Source organism: Gavia stellata, chromosome 12, assembly GCF_030936135.1.
Source record: "Gavia stellata isolate bGavSte3 chromosome 12, bGavSte3.hap2, whole genome shotgun sequence".
In the NCBI taxonomy this organism is placed as follows: domain Eukaryota; kingdom Metazoa; phylum Chordata; class Aves; order Gaviiformes; family Gaviidae; genus Gavia; species Gavia stellata.
In genome coordinates this window covers 23,502,998-23,524,192 of record NC_082605.1, presented here as the reverse complement: position 1 = coordinate 23,524,192, position 21,195 = coordinate 23,502,998, and the positions used below count along the sequence as shown (strand labels likewise).

Sequence of the window (21,195 nt, the reverse complement as noted above, 5' to 3'; positions counted from 1 at the left end):
CATCAGATACTCCCAAGGAGTACGCTATGCACTGAAGAATTACCAGGCACAGCATCACCAGGGAAGAGCAGAGTCAACAAAACAACCAGAATGGGCAACACCTGCTCTTCTGACTGCTTCATCGAAGGGCAGGTACAAGACAAGGCTCCAGATACCTGGCTCCTCTTTTAAGCCTGCTTTATTGCACTGAAGATGATGTTTCACCTCAATACTGTCCATTTCAGCAATTTATCAGGAGAGACAGCTCATCTTGCAGAAGCAGCTGAAAGGAGCTCCTGCTTCCAAAACGGGCTTCTGGAGCACAGCAGAAGGTATCTGGTCAACCACCGGGACTGCTACCCTTCCCCTGGTGCGCACATGGCACTGGAGGAGCCGGAATCTTGCTTGCACATCTCATCCGAAATCTGCCACCCTTGCAGGTGACTGGCTGTCTTCTCACACCGTCACGTCACAATGCTCGTTCAGCACCGCCTTTACAAGAAGGATTACCATAAAATTAGACCAAGACCTCAAACCACACAACAGCAGGACATCATCGTTTGCAAGTCTCGCTCTAAGTTGCAATGGCACTTGTGAGCTGCCCAGACTTGAGATGATTTCTGCGCTTGGACTGGATTTTTCCACTTTCTAGCCTACCACGCACCAAGGGGGATTTGTTGAGGTGATGTGAGAGGATTGATGGTGCCGTGAACAAGATCGCATTACACCCCTCGTTTACAACCGGGACCACAGCTGTCATTTACACCAGCCTCCAGCCTGTTCATCAGTCCCAGTACACCTCCTCCATCCTTACTCCATCCTTACTCCTCCATCCAGCTGTTCTTACCCAGAGCCACAGCTCCAACAACGGTCACCCAAAAAACGCACCGACCAAGCACTCGCCCCTTCAGCGTTCTTCACTAGGGCCTTTTCCACCCTCCAACAACGGTGTTCAGGACTAGCAAATCTTAGAAAAATACCCTGTTTCCCACAGTTAAGCTCCACCCCATGACTGCAAAGGCAAACTAAAGTTACTCTTGCTGTTTGTTTACTTCCTAATTTATGAACCCCTGTAAGAGGAAACCAGATCACTCCGTATTTCAGGGCTTAGTCAGCGCTGCAAAACAAGAAGATGGGGAAAAAACTCATCTAAGCGAACACCTTAATCTCAGGGTATCTGAGAATCTCAGGAATAAGGTATTTTAACACAAGAAAATTGTTATTGACAAACAAAAGATGGCTTAAAGAGCACATTAGAAATAAGCAGCTCAGCAAACAGCTTACTTGATAGCACTCCTATAACGGCTTGTTTTGAAAAACACTGGAACCGTGGTTTTCATTTCCACAAGGACTCGTTTTTTGGTTTACACACACTGACCACTATACATTCGCACTATTTCCAGTCGCTGGTTTCCATAGCGGTCAACTTTCACATTTCTTTCGTCAGGTGTCCTGTTACACCAGAATTTTCGGCCTGATTGCTGCCATCACTTTTCTCCACTCAACGAACAACCAGCGTTGAACAACCAATGCTTTGCTACAGCCACGATGCCGTGCAATAGTGTTTCAGGAGCTGACCTCACACTGGCAAAACCACTGAGCATTTAGAACCTGGAATATTTGCTGTGCGAGGAAATTGGCTTAAAGAAGAGGTTCAGAAAATAAACAAACAAAAAAATCCAGTGCCTGGGAGCCCATTAACTTGCCCACAGAGAAGCCACCGAGGGAAAGAAATGGCTACTGGCTTCACATCGCATCCCACGCTCACGCAGCTGAGCCCTGCGAGGAAAGCAATTCAGATGTGGGCCTTTGGACCGGGCTCTGAGTCAGCGAGTCTTCTGGCTCAACAGGTCTGGAAGTCCTGGGATACCAGGCAGATTTCCGAGCACAGGAAAAGAAACTCAAAGGCAAATAACAAAGTGCACATTTAAGAAATAAAACACACGCACAGGTACTGGCCCTCATTAATAAATAAAACGAACGGCTACCACACACGCACGCTACTCCACGCATGACTTGGAGGCACTAAATCTTCATAAGGCAAGGGTCTGGATTGTATTAGCCACGTTCTCCCTTCCTGATCTGCGAGCAGCAGCCCTGCAGTCCAATCCATCGGCGGTTGAGTGGGCACGCGCGAACCGCCGCGCGGCGTGTAAGGCAACTTACTTGATGCGGTACCTCAAACCTTTCACCTGTTGGGCTTTTTTTAGACAAACTACTGTGAACCAGACTGAGCCCACATGGGGCAAAGAGGTTTTACGCTAGAGGGGAAAGCCTGACCGACCCCACGCCATCGCGCGCAGCTCTACAGCAAAGCCCCCCTGCACCCGGGGTAACGCAGCGAGGGTCCGCGGAGCAGCGGGCACAGGCAGCCTCCCCGGGCAGTCGGGGGAGCCAGAAGGCAGCCTTCAGCCCCAAAACCACCAGCGCGGGTAGCAGTAGCTGAGCTTTCGGCACCAAGAGGTAAACCCGCTCCGAATGAGGGCCCATCCCGCACGCCTGGGGAACGCACTGACCCCCACCCCCCCGCTGGAGTCCGGTTATTGTAGTCCGGGAAACAGCTAAATATTTGGGCTGTCAGAGCAGTCACCAGGACCCTCAGAAACGTCCACCCACAGCTGCCCGGCTTCTGACCACTTACGAATGAGATCGCCCGTGGCCAAGTCCCCGCCGGCGCTCGCAGGCGTTTACATAACGCCGAACCCCCCTCGCAACTCTGCCTCGGGCACGGGAGGAAGGACACGGGGAAAGTTGGAGCCGACGCGCTGCGCCACCGCCGAGGCCTCCGTCGTCCCGCGGAGAGGAGCGGCGGCGAGCCCCGGGGCGGCGACCCCGGCCCGGCCCGGCCGCGCTCGCCGACAGGCACGGCGGAACCGGGCCCCGCGCCCCGCGGAGCCGGCCGGGCGGGCGGAGAGCTCTCCGCCCCGTCCTGCGGGGGCTCCCGCGGCCGGGCATCCCCGCCGAACACCGCTCCGCCGGCCCAGCCTCGGCACCGGCGCGGCGGCCCCCGGACCGCCCCCCCCCCCCCGGGGCGGCCCCGCGCCCTCAAGCCCAGCGGCGGCCTGGGGAAGGGGGCTGCCCCGGCGCCCGGAGCCTCGCCGCCTCCCTGCCCAGCCGCTGCCGCAGCCCCGGCCCTACCTGGCTCCGGTGGCGGCGGGACGGGCTAGCGGCGGCTCGACAGCCCCATGCTGGCGGCGCGGCGCTGCCCGGTCCCGTTAGGATGGAGGCTGCGCCGAGCTCCCCCCGCCCGCCGCCGCCTCAGCTGCACATCCACATGGTTACTGCGCTCGGAGCTCGCCGCCGCGCCTTATATAGCGCCGCGGGGCTCTCTGGGTAGCGGAGTCCTGGCGGCGCCACGCCGCCGCCGGGGAGCGCCCCCGCGGGACTACAACTCCCGGCGTGCCCCGCGCCGGCGGGCAGGGCGGGGCGGGGCGACCCCCGGAGCGGGGCCGGCGCCGCGGGCTCCCCGGGCCGGGGCACTGCCGGCTGCAGAGGCTCTCGCGGGTCTGCGTGCTCAAAACGCCCGGTCGTCCTCGGTTTGGGGGGCTCGAAACTGTATTCTGTCCCGGGGGGGGGGGGCTTCGCGCAGGGCCCTGGCACCGGGCGGGAGAGCGCTCCCGAGGCGCCCACCTGCCGCCGAGGAGTAGCGGGATACACCGGCGGCTTTTCACCAGCCACGTCAAGTGCACGAAAATCAAGCCGGGAAAAAGAAATGATTGCTGAGTGCAGGTCTTGGCACGGTTTGGGAAGCGCGAATAGCGGAGAGAGCGCGCGTGGATGGAAGGGGCTGAGATTTCGCAAGGTTATCTACACGTGCCGCTTTCACTCCTGGGTAATTCAGCTACTGGAAGACAAGAGCCTTTCGCTGAGAACGCTCAGCTGCGCGGTGACGTGGGGTAAACCAGCTATTTTGCAGAGGAAGAGTTTAAAACTATGAAAGTAGTGAGTTTTACTTGGTTTCCTCTTCGGTAAGGCTATCTGGCGTAGGGATGCTCCTAATGCTAAAGCCTGTCTACTGACTGACAATGCCAACGTAAGCCAGAATGACCGGCAGTGATAAAAAAGAAGTAACATTTCCTTTTATTTATTATATTATGCAATTATTTGTCCTTAAGATATTAGTCAAGGTATGTAGTCCACCATTATACTGTAATTTTTATGCCTGCTGGCGGGTACAAGCGGTTATGCTTGGCAGCACAAAGCGCTGCAGAACTGCTGTATCACCTTAATTGGCATAAGGTGAAGAAAACACTTTCCTCCTCTCACTTCCACCCGCACCTACCTGCTGCCTTAGATGTCAGATGGGAAACGGTGTGTAGCTGCTGCTGCCGCCGTGCTCATGGCTTTTCTTCCCTCTCTACAGCAGCGGATTGCTGCTGGAGAAAGGGAACGAGTCTGGATCAGCCAGTGGTCTGATTCAACACAACCTACCGCTATATTGGTTCTTCGTTAAAAAATAACATCAGAGGAGTTGTAATTATGGCTATCAAGCAAGAATATGCAGAAGTTGAAGTCCATGACTTAGGAACTTAAGCGAAGGTCAGTGAACAGAGTTCTGTGATTTTCATAAATGGCTGCAATACTACAAGCCATTACTCATCAGAAATTTGGCAGAGTAATGGTGCCTAATATCATTAGGTAATCCTAATGAATTCTCGTGTAATCAAATCTAATCTCTGGATGAGTTCAGTAGGCTGAGGACAGTGAATGGCTAGAACGTCTGGTGCACCGAGGCAGTGAGACAAGGACTGTCGCTAGAGCCAGCGGCAAAGAGCTTTGCCCACTGAACACCTTTAGCGGTTACGCTAGCAGTATGCCTTGACGTAGCTTTGTTACTGAGTGCTAAGTAAGAGCAGCAGCAGCATGTTAGAAATCGCATGTCATGCAAGCCGTAGCTTTGGGGGATTTCCCACAGACAGAGGATGAAGGGGTGCCCCAGCCTCACCCGACCTGAGAGTATGAAATTCTGTGAATACGGGATGCATAGGAGAGAGCAGAGGGGAGACCTGGGGACATTCTGCACTATCCCAGTCTGCAAAGCCTCAGTTCGTCGTCCGAAGAGTTGCATACATCTCTCCATGCTTCTCCTACAGCAGTCACGTTCTTTGTCTCCTGCTCCTTCTGCAGCCTACCAGTCCTCTGATCTTGCAGCCCCTCCGGAAGGTAGAATATCAAAGGCTACATTTTCTCTTGTGGACTACATTTGCTTCTGGGTCTTGGTCAGTTCTTCAAAGGCTGTGGAGTTTGTGCTACTGAAGGCCCTTCAGCCCAAAATGCTGATCAGGTATGACAAAGAACATGCTAGATTTGAAGGGGTACTGGCAAAGACAAGATAATAATGAAAATTTCCAACAGTGGAAAATGTTTCCTTTTCATTTTAGGAACTTGCTTTGGGATGCTGCTGCAGGCACGGTGAGTTCGTGTGGTTCCTATAATCTTAAAGCTTTAGGAAGAGGTGAAACGGTAGGGCCGTCTGGGAATGAAAAATTTTGCACTCAGAAGTACCACCGTAGAGTTATTCTCTTAAAGCAACTGTTTCGTTGATAATCTGAACTACAGCAGGAAGCCCCCGAAATGGGGAATAGAGTCTCAGCAGCAAACAAGGGGTTGGGCTTAGATCACACGCACATACACAAAGAGGGTCTAAGGACTGAGAACTGTTCAAGAATGCAGAGGAAATATTGAAAAAAATACTACTTGGTAGATATCACTTCAGTCTTTAGAGTGCTATAATATACATGTTTAGCCCAATCACATACGTGATTTCAGTCACAGGAAAACACCTTGCAAGTGAGATTTTTGGTTTTTTGCTGTTGGAGAAGTCTGTTATTTTTCTCCTTTTTGAACCTTATTCTGGTCCATCACTACCTTATTTGTAGCAATTATGTCAATTCAACATTAATGAAAGATGTTAAGATGAAGTTTCAAGTCTTTTATTTGCCAAGAATATGAACAATATTATCTTGTTTTATGCTGCCAAATTTGCAATTAACTGTTGACTATTTTGGACGGAAAGCACTCCAGCTTGCCGGGTGGGTTTGCACATTTTTTTGCCTCTGCTGTTGGTTCAGCTGCACAATCAGCAGCCCTGGAAGAAAAATTAGAACAGAATATATTTCAGGCAGCCACCAGGACTCTAAGGATCGGACTGTCTAATCTTGTTCATGGCTGGTCTTCGTGATGAGGTAGATGATCACAAAACCTTCTCCTTGTCAGAGCTGTCCATGCCAGCACTGCAGCACTAGGAGATGAAAAGCACTACTAACAATAGGGACAAACGCTAGGCAACATCTCAGCTTTTCAGCTAAGTGCTGAAAAGTCTGTCATTTCTGTAATATTTTAATACAGTGACATCAATGTCTTAATCCTGAAGCATGGTGCACTCAGTGCGAGGAAAGAGAATAATGAAACACTATGTGGAAGAGATTAGCTGCCTGTAAACAAATGACATAGGAGCACAAACACGATCAATAAATGACACCAGCAAAAGTTCTCAGAAGTCCTCGAGATTACAAACTGGAAGTTGGATGTTGCTCAGAAGCAAACTGTAATTGCAATTATTTCATCTAGTCTCCTGAGAGAATAAGGAACATAAACCTTCCTGATGGAAGTATGCAAATGATGCAAAAGAATTCTAGGAATACGAGCGATGAGAACAAGTGGGCAAGATACACTAGAGAACTGTCCCAGCTCATTGGAAATTAGCTGATTTTCTGGAATTCCATCATGGCACAGCCAGAATCCCATGGCTTTAATACGGCGAAGTTATCCTGGCAGACTGTTTTCAGTTCTAGAAGACTGTAGAATTTCGATAGCTAGGTTTTGCTGTCATTTCAGTAACTTGCATTGGACATTTGGAAGGAGAAAAGTTATATTTACTTTGTATTTTCACAGGGATTCATTAATGCACGGGGCTAAAATCACTGTTTCAACATAAAAGGAACATTTACATTTTTCTGACCCCAAAGCAGCACGGGTTGATTTTATAATTAGATCTGTATTCATTTGTTTTCCTGCACTCTATTGCTTTTCTAGGTACGTCACAGGGCAAAAGGGACTAATGATGGATAAATGAAATGCATGCTTGTGAAGACAGCCAGCACTGTCATTTTACACACAGTAAAGTTTCATACAGCAAATACAGTTGCGTACTGTTCCTTTACAGTACTAATACAAAACAACCACAAAAAAACCCCCTCTCCTTCACTATGGCCATGCTTCTTTTAGCTGCACAGTCCTAAACTGTATAGGGAAAAATTATATTAAATATTTTTAATTAATATCCCACAGAATGAGTAAAGATTTCTTTCAGCATAGTGGAGGATCCAGAAGAAGATCCATTCTGCTGACAGTCCTGAACAGAAGCTCCCACAAAAAGTAAAGATTTACATGACAGAGCACCAAAATCCTTCAACAAGTACAGTGAACCACAGGGAAAACAAAGGAAAACAAGGGCATTAGCAGTTCCCTGATGTAGAAGGTATTGACAGTTCTGGATTGAGACAGCTGATGACCATCTGCCTTAGGCTACGTACCTTGGCTGCGCAGTGTGTATACGGGGATACAAAAGCAGTGCCCTCTTTCTGCCTGTGAATGAGATAGCAGGACTTTGGATTTATGGCACACAAGCAAGCAGGTATGTGCCCCTGCCACTCCCCCAGCTCCTTAGCCGGGGGACAGTGAGTGGGAAGAGCCGTTGCTCTGATCACAAAGTCCCAGCCAGCCGAGCTGGCAGAGTGGGGTAGTAATTTGCTTCTTGCTACTAACAGCAAATTGCTACCTCTCCCAAGAGCAAAGCAGGAGGCCATTGTGCCTCTATAAAGTACGTTTCCATTCCTGACCTGCTCAGCTTGCAGGTTGCCATTCACCTGGCTTGTGGCAAACTGCTTCTCAGTCACCTGCACTGAAAACTCCTGCAAAAACCCCCAAAACTGCAGTAAGAGGATTTGATGTTCACTTGGAAAGAAAAGCAGGTTTCTCCTTTTCCCCCTCCAGTTATATTTTTCCCCCCTCCATGGTGATGTTTTTGCCATAAAGACTGGTTGTGTCATACTTGGTAAAATCCATTTTTAAGCGTGAAAAGTCGAAATCCTGGGACAGATACACAAACAGAAGTGCCCAAGGAATTTACCATTTATTTATTTTTTCCTAAGTCCTTATTCTGAAAGGATGCTGAATTGCATCATCCCCCGTTAACAGAGATGAGGGATCTCTTGGGAGGAGGGCATGTACAGACTCTTACGTTACATACTGCTGTTGAACACAGTCAAAGGGGTAAGCACTTACTTTTTGGGCCTTAGACCTGCAGCTTGTACAAGTCTCTGATATTAACGCTATCCACATGCTGTCGGCTGTCCTTCAGCTGCAGTTTCGCTGCAGCAATTTGCTGCAAAAGAGAAAGAAAGAAAGAGCTTAAAACACACGTGAATACTGATGTGCTCAGCCGGAGACCAAGGCCTCGAGAACATTACCCTTGGTGCAAGTTACTAGCAATGATTTCCAAGAGAGTTTACAAAAGGGCCAGTCCTCACTTCTGCTGAGCGATACCTACACAATTAGAACTTCCCCTTACTATGGATATTGCTGAGTGACATAATCGCTCAACTACAATGCCCCTAGTCGCAGTTTTTCACATCTCAAAGTGGGAACACTCAAACGCAGAGTCTGTATTTCCATTTTTTTCCCCGTGGAGGTGAAACGAGCAGTAAACGACCGTGTTGTGCCAAGGGATTATGTTGATGGATAGTTAAGAAATTATTTTCGGGAACACAGACCTATCTGCATTCATTTCACATACATATTTTTCTCAAGAATGTTAATTGCAACAAGTACTGGACGTACGTCTGGAATAAACCTGAATACCATATACATTAAATACTGCCTGGTAGGTACCAGAGCAGCGGGTACAGTGTCTCCGCAACAGCCCAGGTCTGTGCGCTTTATTTAGGCCACGTTTGCTTCAGCACCTTCACTCGTTTTTAGAGCGCGGAAAGGCAAACTTCGAATCCGACTCGGGCAGGGCGAGAGGAGGGGCCGGGGGCGGCAGGGCCACCCCCCCGACCGGGCCCCGTCTCCCTCGCTCCAGGGCTCGGCGCTCCCCCCGCTCCCTCGCAAAGCCTCACGTACCTGTCGGAGACAAAACGCACACTCCACAGGCACCTGTGCGCTCCGCGGGGTGCCAGAGCGGCCCGGCCCGGCCCACCGGGGCAGAGCCACCCGCTGCTCTTCGCGGGCCTCCCGCGGCGGGGTCCCTGAGGGGGCTCCCCCTGAGGGGCGCGAACAGCCTCCCCGGGAGGGCGGGAACGGCGGGGGGGGACGACACGGAGGGCGCGGCCCCTCCGGGCGGCGGTAATGCCCCTTTAAGGCGCGGCTCGTCACCTGACCGCGGGCGGCACGTGGTGCCTCTGCCAAGATGGCTGCGCCCGCAGCAGCCCGCCCCTGGCTGCCCCGCTGTCGTCTCCTGCTGCTGGGGCTGGCGGCGGCCGCCGGAGCCGCCTCGGAGGCAGCTCCCGGCGGGGACTGCGGGTGCAGTGTTAGCCGGGGCGGCGGCGGTGGGCGGGAGGCAGCAGCACGGCGGTACTCGGCGGCGGCGAGCGGCAGCCGGAGCGCCGGGCACAGGCCGGTGAGCGGCGGGGCGCGCGCGCTGCCCCACCCCGCGAGGCGGGTGTCGCCGCGCCCTGAGGCGGGAGGCCGGGCGCGCTGAGGGGCCGGGCGGGGGCGGCGGCCCCCGCGGGTCGGGCCGGGCCTTGGGGGCTCCCCGGCGGCGCTGGGCGAAGCAGGGTCTCCTGCCGTGCTCGGGGAGGTAACGGAGAGCCCCGAGCGAGCGGGCCTCCGTGTGGAAACTCAGATTAAAGCTGCTTCACAGCCCTCTTGGGCCGAACTCACGAGAACCTCGGGTGCTTCGGCCGGTCCCGGCTCACTTTTCCTCCTCAGAGACCCCGACCGTCCCCCGGGCCCTTCGGGCGCTCCTGAAGACGGAGAGAGGCCTGGGCAGCGGTGCGCCCGCATCCTGGTGGCCTTCCCTGCGTCCCCACCCGTGTCCCCCCCCACCGCTCCTCCCTGCGCAAAGCTGGGACGTGACAACCCGACTGGAGGTGTTTTTCTCGGCTGTTTGTTTCGGCAGGCCTCCCACAGCCTTAGCTGGCCAACGCTGGGCCTGCGTGTGCCAGAGGACTCGCTTCAGTGGGGCTGTCGGCGGCCGTACGGCGCGGGGAGGTGGTAGCTCGCTCCGTGTAGTCCCTTACTTGGTGAATATCAGTACTCCTGTGGCTCTGGTTCCCCCCCCATCTCTCTTAGGTCTGTGTTCGTATAAATGGAATTAAAACGCCAACAAGTGATGTGTCGGGTCTCTCGTGTGTATTTCAGCCATGCCAGCTTTTACGTATCCGTATCTAGATATCCTTTAGGTTCTCTTCAAGGGCAAGTCTCTTGAATTGCGTATTCCTTTCTATTGCTGCTGCTGTCGCTGCTCTTCTGAAACACACCGTCCAGAGCTGAATGTGCCTTCTCGATGAAGGCAGTGTTTGAAGCGGGTTGATGTGCTGTGACGGTGCTTACTGCGACGGGATACGGAGACTTTTTGTATCGTTGGAGACCAAATGCCTCACTGGATGAGAGATCTTCAGTTATTAGAAATGGGATTGCTGTTTCATTTCGTGAAAGGTGCTCGTAAACTTTGGCAGACAAAATTATATCACAGCAGGCTTGGATCTTGTTCTTGTGCATAGATGGCTTGCAAATAGTAGAAATGTGAGGGGCTGCCTCTCTGATTGCCTCTTGGTGTTGTGACACTGGGAAGCTGTGTCAGCTCGGGAAAAGCCTGTCGCACAGACAGCGTGGAAACTTAGCAAGCAGAGGGAAGGACACACGGTGGGAATTGTGACTTTACTATTGCAGGCTGCACTTAAGAAATTTGACAATGTTTAAAGAGTATGAATTAAATAATCCATATTGCACTTGGGTTCTGTGTCACTAATCTACATTTCATGTAATAAATTTTGGCATTTCACTGTGGCTCTCGCTGTAGGGTGAAAAAATCATTTGACTCTTACTTTATGCAAGGAAGCTGGCAACTTTCAACAGCAGATAATGAAAACTAATCGCTGCTGGATTTTCAGCTATGTTCACAACAAAACTTGATTATAGTTAGCTAGAAAACATTCTACCAGAAGGGGAAGCGAGGGAAAAATTGAATTCTACCTCAACCACAACTGAGATGAATTATTTCCACTACATCTTTAGAAATGAGGAGCTAGTACTTTAGTGGGTCTGTTCTACATTACCGTAATACTTTCAACAGAGGCAAATGCGGTCCCTGTTGTTGAATTTGAGCTTTGAGGACAATGAACTGCATGCGCTAGCTAAGTAATTGTTGCACACCTTACCTAATAGGGTAAATGATGTATCTGTCAGCCTCTGCTGTTGGATTTCTGCCTTCATAGTTCTCTAATAAATATAAAAGTTGATTAGTTCCTCAGTGTTAGCTACCGGTATTTTAAAACTGGATGTTAAAGATGCTTAGTTAGCTATACAAATGGAGTTTCTGGATGTGATGCCTACGCAGAAAATCTGTTCTTCACTTAGTGTTGTATTTCACCGTTCTCAGCTAAAGAGCGCTGTCAGACATCTGAGCCGCACCTCCTATGATGTGGTGTTACCATAAAGCTGGCTGTCAAAGGATGGTCCTATTTCCAAACAGGAGGTGGAGCTGTGAAATGAGCCTTGGTGGGGGAGGATAACCCTGTGGAATCAGTATTTGGTATGAGTGTTGGACACAACGCTGGTGGACATGCGAGAAGTCGCAGTTGTAACTGCGTGAGAGGGCTGCCGAAGCAGCCATTTCACAAGGGAGCCTTTGGATGTTCCTAGTTGAATGTGCACGGGCAATCTACTGAGTTGTTTCAGGTTTTTGAAATGAATGCTAGGCTGTAAAGCAAGAGTTAATTACTCACGTGCTTTTTGACAGCAGCTTACTAGTGAGCTCTGAATCTTGAAGACTGCTTCAAGGAGTTGTTTTAGCTACAGTGGGTTGGAAAGAGATTGGAAGGAAGGAAGTGGTGCAACTTTGTACCACGTTGTCATTGCCTAAGTCCTAAAAAATGTAAGCAAATTTATCCTGAAGCCCTTTTATGGATTCAGTTAAAGGCAATCTGTAAGCGCTCAGATTCTTTTTAGTGGAGAAAAAGTTAGGAGGACGCAGCTAGCTTCAAATGTGGTTAGTTCAAAGGAAAAAGTATTTGTAGCACTTCTTACAGGCCTTTTGCAAGTTGTGTGAATTTTGTCTCGCTGGGAGAGACCCAAGCAAAAGGAGAGATCTACAGCGGAGAAGAAACAATGAAGTGGATACGTAAGCTTATGTTAAATGCTCCCGATTCCCTTCAGAATAGGGAGAGGTGCTGGATAGCCGATATGAACAGAAGTAATAGTAAGCTCCAGAAGCTGGAAGGTAACTAATGATTCTTTTTGTCTTCCTGGTTCGTGAGTCAGTGTGGGCATCCAGATAAACTGTTTTGGTGAAAGCATCCAACTTTATGAAGAGAATCTTTTACAGTAAGAAAAAACCCAAACAATTCCAACTATAGGAGAATCAAGGTCCTATAACCTAGGCTGTGCTGCAAAATGGCTATCTGTACAAAGTCCAAAGTTCATTTTTGGTTCTGTGAACCTGCCTCTTCATCTAAATAATGTTACATCAGTTCACATTTATTACAACCCCATCTCTGCAGTTTGGCTACTTGTAATATACACGTTGTATACCGTGTTATTCCACTATATGCATATGGAATTCTGTTTGAACTCTTGTACATCTAAAACCCAGGCTTCATTTTCTGTCAGAACTTAAACTATACTTCTGGAGTAGCGTTAGAAGTGTGCTACTCTGGAAACTTCCTGAATATTTCTGTTATTAGGCTTGAATTTTCTGCATAGGGATCTTAAAAAAAAAAAAAAAAAAATTAAAAAAAATGCTGCTATCTCTTAGAACTGGCTTTGCTCATTTTAGGTTCTGTCACTGGGCTGCCTGCTTGAATTCCTGGTAAAAGTAGCATGTGATCGCAGATCTCTGCCAGGGTATGTCCATGTACAACATGATATGCCAGATTATTTTCCACAGTGGGTGCCCATGTCAGTGCTGGCTGGCTTTTTTGGGGCTCACCCACTCGCAAACTTCTGACTGTTGCCAGAGGAGGAATGAGGTGTCTGCATTCAATGTGTGTTAGGGGGTGAAGGCAGCTCAGGCATACTGAAAAGAAAGGAGAGGGAGTTTTCTTCCCCAATTTTTTCATCTGTGGATGATGAGTTGGGTAACTTCTTGGCAAGCTAGCTCTTGGGTACTGTCAGCCCTTGATACATCACCTGCCCATTGGGAAGATTTTACACAGCCTGAGCTGTCGTTCTTCATTCCAGCACAAGCTTCTGAGCAGCGATCATGGGTGCTCTTGTTTTTTGGGTGAGGAGTGTGTTAGAGGGCTCCCAGGAAACATCTGACGAGGCATGACAAGACCTCTGAAACTGGCTGGGGCATTAAAGGGAAAACATCTTATTGACATAATTAAAGTGTTATTCTGTCACTCATCTTTTACTGCTGAAGCTTGAGGCTTTTGCCCAAGGCTAGTCTTCCAGAGGAGTGGAATATCACTGACTTGAAAGTTCGTCTCATCTCTGGCACACAGAGCTGCAGGTGCTGTGTCTATCTGCCAGTTAGCAGCACGGTTGGTAATAAAATGCTGCACGTGCTTGTTCTTAAATGAAAACCCGCGTGTAGTTAGTATGCAAATAGGCACAGGCTTGTCCACACAAGAGCACTTTACAGTTTCATAATGCCAGATTATCCATTGATGCATCAAGCCTTCCTAGGAATAGAGAGAAATGCCAAAATTCCTCATCTAAAAACGCGTAGGAAGGACTCTGGATTGTTTCTTGGCTCTTAGGTACACTATGGGAACATGTCTTTCCTCATTAGAGCACACGCATTACTCTCATGAGTAATTGAGCTCTGAATTACCCAGACTTCGTGTAGAAAGAGCTACAAATGGGGTTTTTGTTCTCAATTTAAGTTCTGCTCACTATTTCTTCCTGACAGGTGGTCATCAAGATGCCACCGTTGCCATTTTGTGGTGCTGTTTTTGTCAGTGAAATGCTGCTCAAAGCAAAAGCACCTCCAAAGATGAGGTGGAGGGGGAGTAAGACCAGTAAGGGACTTTTCAGTCTTTCGTTTTCATAATCTTTCGGCTGGTGTTTTCTCTGCAGATGGTCGCTATTCCTGGAGGAGTGTTCACAATGGGCACTGATGAGCCTGAAATACGGCAAGATGGAGAATGGCCTGCTAGAAGAGTCCACGTTAACAGTTTCTACATGGATCAGTACGAGGTCAGCAATGAGGAGTTTGAGAGATTCGTGAATTCTACTGCCTATGTTACTGAGGTAAGGTGGAAACGTATACAGTCTCCTGTCATCTTTCTTTGTGTTGGCAAAATCCCCGTTAAAAACTTAGGAAGGATGTCACAATACTTGCTTGGGAATTGCACACTGGAATGTTTCTGATGTAAGTAGTATAGAGAGAAAATTGTCTTGCCTTGCTGCTCAGGGGTCTGAAAGGGCATTTAGGTGTATTCTATTACATTTAGTAAGTGTCTTGATAGCAGAACTAATGTCTTCCCTGCAGTATGACTGAGGCAGCCTGGGTGAAGCTGGCAGATGGCTGAAGATGTCTATGCAGGGGGTTTCTTAGGGTTTTTGTTGTTGTTTGGGGTTTTTTTGCCTTCGGGCCCTAGGACACCTTTGTACCAGTACGGCTATGTTGTTAGACTTCCCTTATTTTAGAGGAACAGGGGGAAAGGGGTTTAAAATACTGTGATAGCTGAGGACTCTGCAGGCTAGTTCAGCGCAGCTACTTGCTATTGAGCTGAGCAATAGAAAGCCCTGCTGTCTAAAGAAGATATAATAATAGTTCTGTGCATGCTACTGGGAACAATGGACTAAGAAAGAATGTGTTAAGGTTCTTCCAAGAAAGAAGTTACCTGTGCTTGAGGCTCTGATCCTTCCTGACAGTTGGCTGTTCCTACGCAACTTTGAAAAAAAACCCTGACAGGCTTTTTAGGCAAATAAAAGCCTCGGTAATGATCAGGTCTCAAAGGAGGTACTTTGCTGAATTCACTTGATAAACTGGTTCTCATTTGGAAGACAGGATCCTTCTGGTTGGATTAAGGGCTTCTTTTATCTACGGCACTATTTCTGTTTTTAAGTTCTTAGCTCAATAATTATGAAAAAAGGTTGCTTAACAATTTTGAGTTTTAACAGGGCTTACTTGTTGCAAACAGCTTCTGGAATGAGCACATGTGCAGTGGTATTTAGCACTGCGTCAGACGGACTGTGTTTCAGACAGCGCTTCATGGCTCAGCTGGTGTAGTTGGGTGCTCCACTTACACTTTCTCCCTTCCCCCCTCACATGGGGCCCGCTTTTACACTGGATTTGGAAAAATAAACTCAAGAGTTAGAGTAAACAGCACTGATTCTGCAGGGCTTTTTTGGGGGGGGATGCAGCTGAGCTGGTTTTTGTGTATTTAAATAATGTCCATATTACTTACTGTGGGTAAACAGACCCAACCTGCTTCTTGGTTTTCTTTTACTAAGGACTAGACTGAACTCCAGTGGCAAATAAAACCTGAAAGTAAATAGAAAGCTGAAGAAAAAAATCTCCAGATGTACCACTATCTTGTTGAACAAAAAGTATTTTTTAACAAACTTCAAAAAAAACCCCAAACCCTTGATGGAGGCTGTCAGACTGAAATCTGGGGTCCTTTTGGTAATAAACCTGTCTGCCTCTGTCTGGGTCTTCCAGATTAGGCAGGAGAGAAGAAAATAAGTTGTGGTTTTTTTTTTTTTCTTCTCTTCGATAAACCTGTTTGCATCTTTGTCTGGGTCTTTCAGACTGGGCAAGTGAGAGAAATTAAGTATTTTCTTCTTTTCTTTCCTTGCTGAAACTGAATGTATGAAGATTACAGTCATATGCTAAAACTTCTTTGCAATTCAGGTGGTGAATGGGATCCTTCTTTCAAACTGTGCTTGTTGAAGAGTTCTGAGCGTGCAGAAGCAGCTCATGGTGATCATTCTCAGTCTTTGAATGCCTATAATAAAATGAAGAAATTGAGAAGGGCAAATGTGTTGAATTCTGATAACATGTTTTGACTTCCCTAGTATGTCAATTCACTTAGTTTACCAAGGGGGAAAAACCCTATGTTGGTATCGTGTACTGTGATTCATTGAAATGATTTGTATTTTTTGTTTCTTCTGGCTTTATATAATGCTAGATATAATGACTGGGTTACTTTTAACTTTTCTATTGTTGTTGTAACGGCCCTTTAAAACATGGTGCTGGTGTTGATGAAGGAGCAGTAAGTGACAAGGCTTAAGTCTTTTATTGTGATTCCCAAAGGAAAAATAAGAGAAATTACATATGTCCTTGAATGTTAGATTATTGACTGTAGCATTTTCAAGCAATTGGGACAATTGGAACTGCATTTTTAATTAATAAAAGTAAAAACATTTGCAGAAGCTCTCTGAGCTGCCATCTGTCCAGTGCCTGTTGAAGAACGACATCCAGAGATAAAATGCTTTCTCTTCTGTTCCAAAATAGCTTCCTTGAAAAAGAACTCAAAATTACTATTAGAATTTCCTTATCCTTCATAAGAGAAAACTGTAAATGTGAGTGGCATTTTAAGAATAACATTCCTTTGATAATATGGCTGACACTTTTGTTCTTTCTCTAGGCAGAGAAATTTGGCGATTCCTTTGTGTTTGAGGGAATGCTGAGTGAAGAAGTGAAGGCTGACATCCACCAGGCAGTGAGTAACACAGCAGGGTAAAGCTTACTTAGCAATCACTGGGGTAGATGTGTTAGCAATTATAGCAGTAATATCTAAATTGTGTGATGTTCCCAAAGCCATGTACAAAAATGGGGTTTATGGAGGAGTGTTTGGTCTGGAATTATAGACTCCCTCAAGCGTGGAGGACTTACAGTGTATTCTCTGGTCTTTTTTTTAAACATTTTTTTTAAAAATATCTGCTCCTGATCAGCAAAAGTTAGCATCAACCCCTCGTCTTTTTTTTCCTCCTAAATGAGAGATATTTAGGACTGTAATAAGTGTATTTGCATTACGTGTAACTCAGAGATGCTTTGGAAATTCAGATGTCAGTAGTGGCTCTACTGAGAGATGTGCTGTGTAGGTGCAGAACAGGAGTGCTTCTGCCTCCGAGAGTGTATGTGCATGTGACTGGCACGCTCTGCCAATGCAGTCTTGGGTCCAAACAAAGTGGGTAAATCCTGGATCCTACTGATTTAAGAAAATGAGGATAATCTGTGTATCTGATATGACAGCAATGCTTGCATGAGTGCTTTTTCTAGGTTAACTAGAGGCAAATAGTCCAAAGAAGTGCCATTTCTACAGCAGACCTGAGTCTATAAGCTATTTGCAGCAGAATAAGGAGTCTTAAGTTTTCTGTGCTTCCTGCATCTCTGTAGATGATCCTGTATGCCTTGCTGTTCTTTCGGTTCCATTGACCCTGGTAGGTGCAGTGCTGATTAAACTGGAGCTGATCCAGTTTACCTGTTGAGTGGAAGTGAATATTGTTTTTTTTTTTTTTTTAAAAAAAAAGTTGGGTAGCCAAGCTTCCCTGCGCCCCCTCTCCCTTTTTCTGTTGTGAATGTGTTGCTGAGCCTTTCATAGGCTTCTTTTACCTCTTCCTTAACAGGTCACTTAACCTTTACAGCTCCTGATAGTAAGTAGGTTATGTCTTGTCATCTCCTGGATGAATTTATCTGCTTTGAGCAGAAGTTTGGACAAGATGCGCTCCTGAGGCCCCTTCCCATCAGAATTATCCTCAGGTCTGATGAACACACTGCATTTCCAGATCTCTTGTCCCATACCTTTAAAAAGGGCCTTAGAAATTAAGTATTCTGGTGTGCGTGGTGTGGCAGTTTTGCAGAGGGTGTGGCTTCAAGTTGCATTTACTCTGGATGGGAATGTCTGCTTTTTTGGTTAATTTTATTTTGGATCAGCAAAGCTAACTTGGCTCATTCTGCAACTGCTTGAATCGGCACAGGGAAGCAGGATGTACACAAGGAATAAGGTAGTAACAGCACTGAAACTGCATCTTTTGGCAATAGTTCAGTCAGACATAAATAAGTGTTAAGTGAAACTGCGCCTATAGAGGAGCACAACTGTTTTTTGAAGGTAGAATAAATGCAGAGGGGCTCATCCCATCTTCACAAGAGAAAATCCGCCTGTCAGTATTAGAGAAATTATTTTTCCTGCCCTGGTTCTGTGATGCAGAAATCCCTAAATCAGGCTGTTTTAAAACAAACAAACAAACCCTAAGAATGCTGGGGTAAGCTCAGTCTTGGCTATTTGTATAAACACAAACAGAGCATTGGGAGCTGCTTTCCTGGGTGTGTCAGCCAAATTTTCAAGTGTTGGCTGTAATGCGAACAGAACAAGTATTATGCCAGAGACCTGGAATGGAGCCCAAACTGGTCTTTTTGGCTGCTTGTTTACGAAGGTTTTCTGTGTTTATTAAAAGTAACCTTCAGGAGACTGTCCTTTTGTCATGTTTTTCCGTATTTATTATTAGGTCATTTGGCGAGTTACTGGCATGCAGAGCAAGGTTGGAGTAGGCACGGAGAAAGATTGTACTAATTATTTTGGTGAAGTGATCTGGAGAGCAGTGTCTGCCTGCCATGTAGTTTGGCACTTCTTAACTTCATGCTGATGCTGTGGACAAACTTATGTTCCACAACATGGTAATATTGTGGGGAGGTGAAAAAGAAACCAGAAGCTGCTTTTCTTCCTCCTGTCTGCCTGCCCCCTCACCAGCTACATACCATGAAATCCAGCTTACAGCAAGGAACTTCTGTCTGCAAGGAGGTGTCAGAAGGCAGCTCAGTGGTAGAGCTGGAAAGAGAACTCTAATGTCTCAAGATGCAGCTTAGAATTTTATCTGTATATGCTTCTGCCTCTCAAAACTGTGTCTTTTTGTTGTTCCAGTATGCATTTTCTGTGAGAGGTTATAAATGTTGAGATAAATGCAGACCTTAGTTGTTTGAGGGTCTTTGGTTTTTGTGACAGTGCAATTTGTAGACTCGAACAAGCAAGCATCTTTCAGAGGCAGGGAAGGGAAGCATCAGCCATGGGCTTGTGGTGTTAGAATACAAGGTAGTCAGACTGTTTCTCAGACAACCCAATTCTCTGTAGACCATGCTTATCCCGGCTAATTGAAATTAATAAAATGCATTAGCAGTTTTCTATAGATCGTGCTTTCAAGAAACAAGTTTCTATAGACAACTTGAAAGAAACAACTTAGTGCTAAAATGCAGAAGCAACCCGCTTGTGGGGCAGGGACTTTAAGGGTTCTGCAAAAGGAAATTCTTCCTAGGGATCTGCAAGCTTAAATTAAGCAATACGAAATAGAAGCTAGCTTCTTGTTACATTGCCCAAAATGTTTAAATTCTAGTAGTGTCTGCTGGGATAAAAATGGTGAAGGGAATCTAATACTATTTGATTACTTAGGGGGGGAGGAAAAGTGAGCACGTCTTAAAACTTGGCTGCTGCAGTGTAACTGTTCAAATGTAATGAGAAGAAGTGCAAATTGCATGAAGTTGGTTTGCATCAGCAGATTGTAATGATCAGCAATAGAGAAGATTAAGGCTTTTTTCCCAATGTATACCTTAGTCAGCTAATATTTTAGCTTGTGGTATGTACCTTCTTGAATCATAACTATCACCATGAAAAGCAGAAGTAAGATACAAACATCGGTGTGTTACTGGTATTGAAAATCCCCCCACCAAACTGATGGGAGAAAGGACTGTACTTTTACTTTGCCTTAGTGGCTCAGACATGTTTTGATAAGGTTTTTCTCCAGTTGAAGCACAGGGGTGCTAAATGCAAATGTCAATATAGGGGAAGAGCAACAGGAATGTTGATTTTGGAAGTAGTATTTCATATGCAGTGAAAGAATTGGGGAAAGGTGGAAGTGAGGACATTGAACTAAAAGGTATATAACAGCTCCTATAAATAATGAGGTGCACGTATCTGGGGTTTTTGCTCTACTTGGCCACTTTGGCTTCTCCAGTCCTTAAACCAGACAAATTTATCATAGGCCTTCAAAGGAAGCAGACAGCTAAATTAGAACGGAGGTGGGGCTGGTGAAAGCTAATGCAGGAGCAAACCAGCTTAGCACGTAGAATAATTGTTGGCGCTTTGGGTGTGCGTTTCCTGGAGGTGAAGTGGTCTCCTAGATAGCCACTGCTGCAGGAATGTAGGTTGGACCTAACCCTCCTCTGGCAGGGAAGCAGTAAAAAGGGGTGTAGCAGCCAATAATTGAATTGTTCTAGATTTCTGGGAACTCGAGTTTTAGTTTTGGCCTCTAAGTTTGCGGTGGTAACATGGCAGAGAATGAAAATTTAGCACTGTAACAGATGAGGGTGTTACTGATAGAATTGGCAAGGACTTTTTCAAATAAAAAAGGATTTTCTAGGGCGAGGGTGGAAGGTCCTTTGAAACCAAAACATTTTGTGTGGGCTTAACAAGTTTTGATAGCTTCACATATTAAAATCAGTTCTCAGACTTGCAGATTAAAACCAACTACTAATTACTGCATCTATTACAGCTATTAAGTTGTGGCCTTTCTTGGGTACTGGGCCTTTGGTTTAGATGTCATAGATAAAACACAGCCTAGAATTGCCAGTAGCTTGGTGTTTGGAGATTTTTTTTTTCCTTTTCTTTTGAAAGAGTTTGCGGAAATGGAAAAAGCTCAAAATTTAGAGATTTTGCTATTCTTATTTTGTGATGAAACTGTTTTCCTGCTCTTTTATCTCCCTGACTGAGTTAAGGAGGAAGTAGAAAGAGGGAAATGCATGCCCAGTGCTATTATTCCATGGCATTGTAAAATGCCATTTATATGGCATTTTAATGTATCCTAGAGCAAAAAGCACGGGGATTGTGTCTGTGAAATGAGAAGGTACTGAGGCGTGCTTGCCAATGAGGGGAGTTGAGAGCTCTTGCAAATAACTGCAAGAGTGTCACTTGCTGTGCAGCTACCATGAAAAAGGTAAACAGGATAGCACTTACTGAGACCGGAGTACAGCATAAGTCAGATATGCTCACTGGAGGGTACTGGGAACACTTTTATTCTTGGCTTGTGGAAGATAGCAAAATTAATTTT

General features: G+C 46.9%; 1 protein-coding gene and 1 long non-coding RNA gene across 2 annotated transcripts in view; one reads left to right on the top strand and one right to left on the bottom strand.

The window, feature by feature from the left end:
• Positions 1-5,896: 5,896 nt before the first annotated feature.
• Positions 5,897-9,173, bottom strand: LOC132317957 (uncharacterized). The gene is made up of 3 exons (XR_009484253.1): positions 9,106-9,173; positions 8,266-8,365; positions 5,897-6,067 (listed from the first exon to the last, which is right to left on the bottom strand). It is a non-coding gene; the product is annotated as an uncharacterized LOC132317957 (long non-coding RNA).
• Positions 9,174-14,226: 5,053 nt separating this feature from the next.
• SUMF1 (sulfatase modifying factor 1) overlaps positions 14,227-21,195 on the top strand; it is a 34,158-nt gene continuing 27,189 nt past the window's right edge. Inside the window, exons 1-2 of the mRNA XM_009818200.2 lie at positions 14,227-14,400; positions 16,746-16,820. Of these exons, the coding sequence (XP_009816502.1) occupies positions 14,227-14,400; positions 16,746-16,820 (249 nt within the window). The remainder of the gene's footprint in view (positions 14,401-16,745; positions 16,821-21,195) is intronic.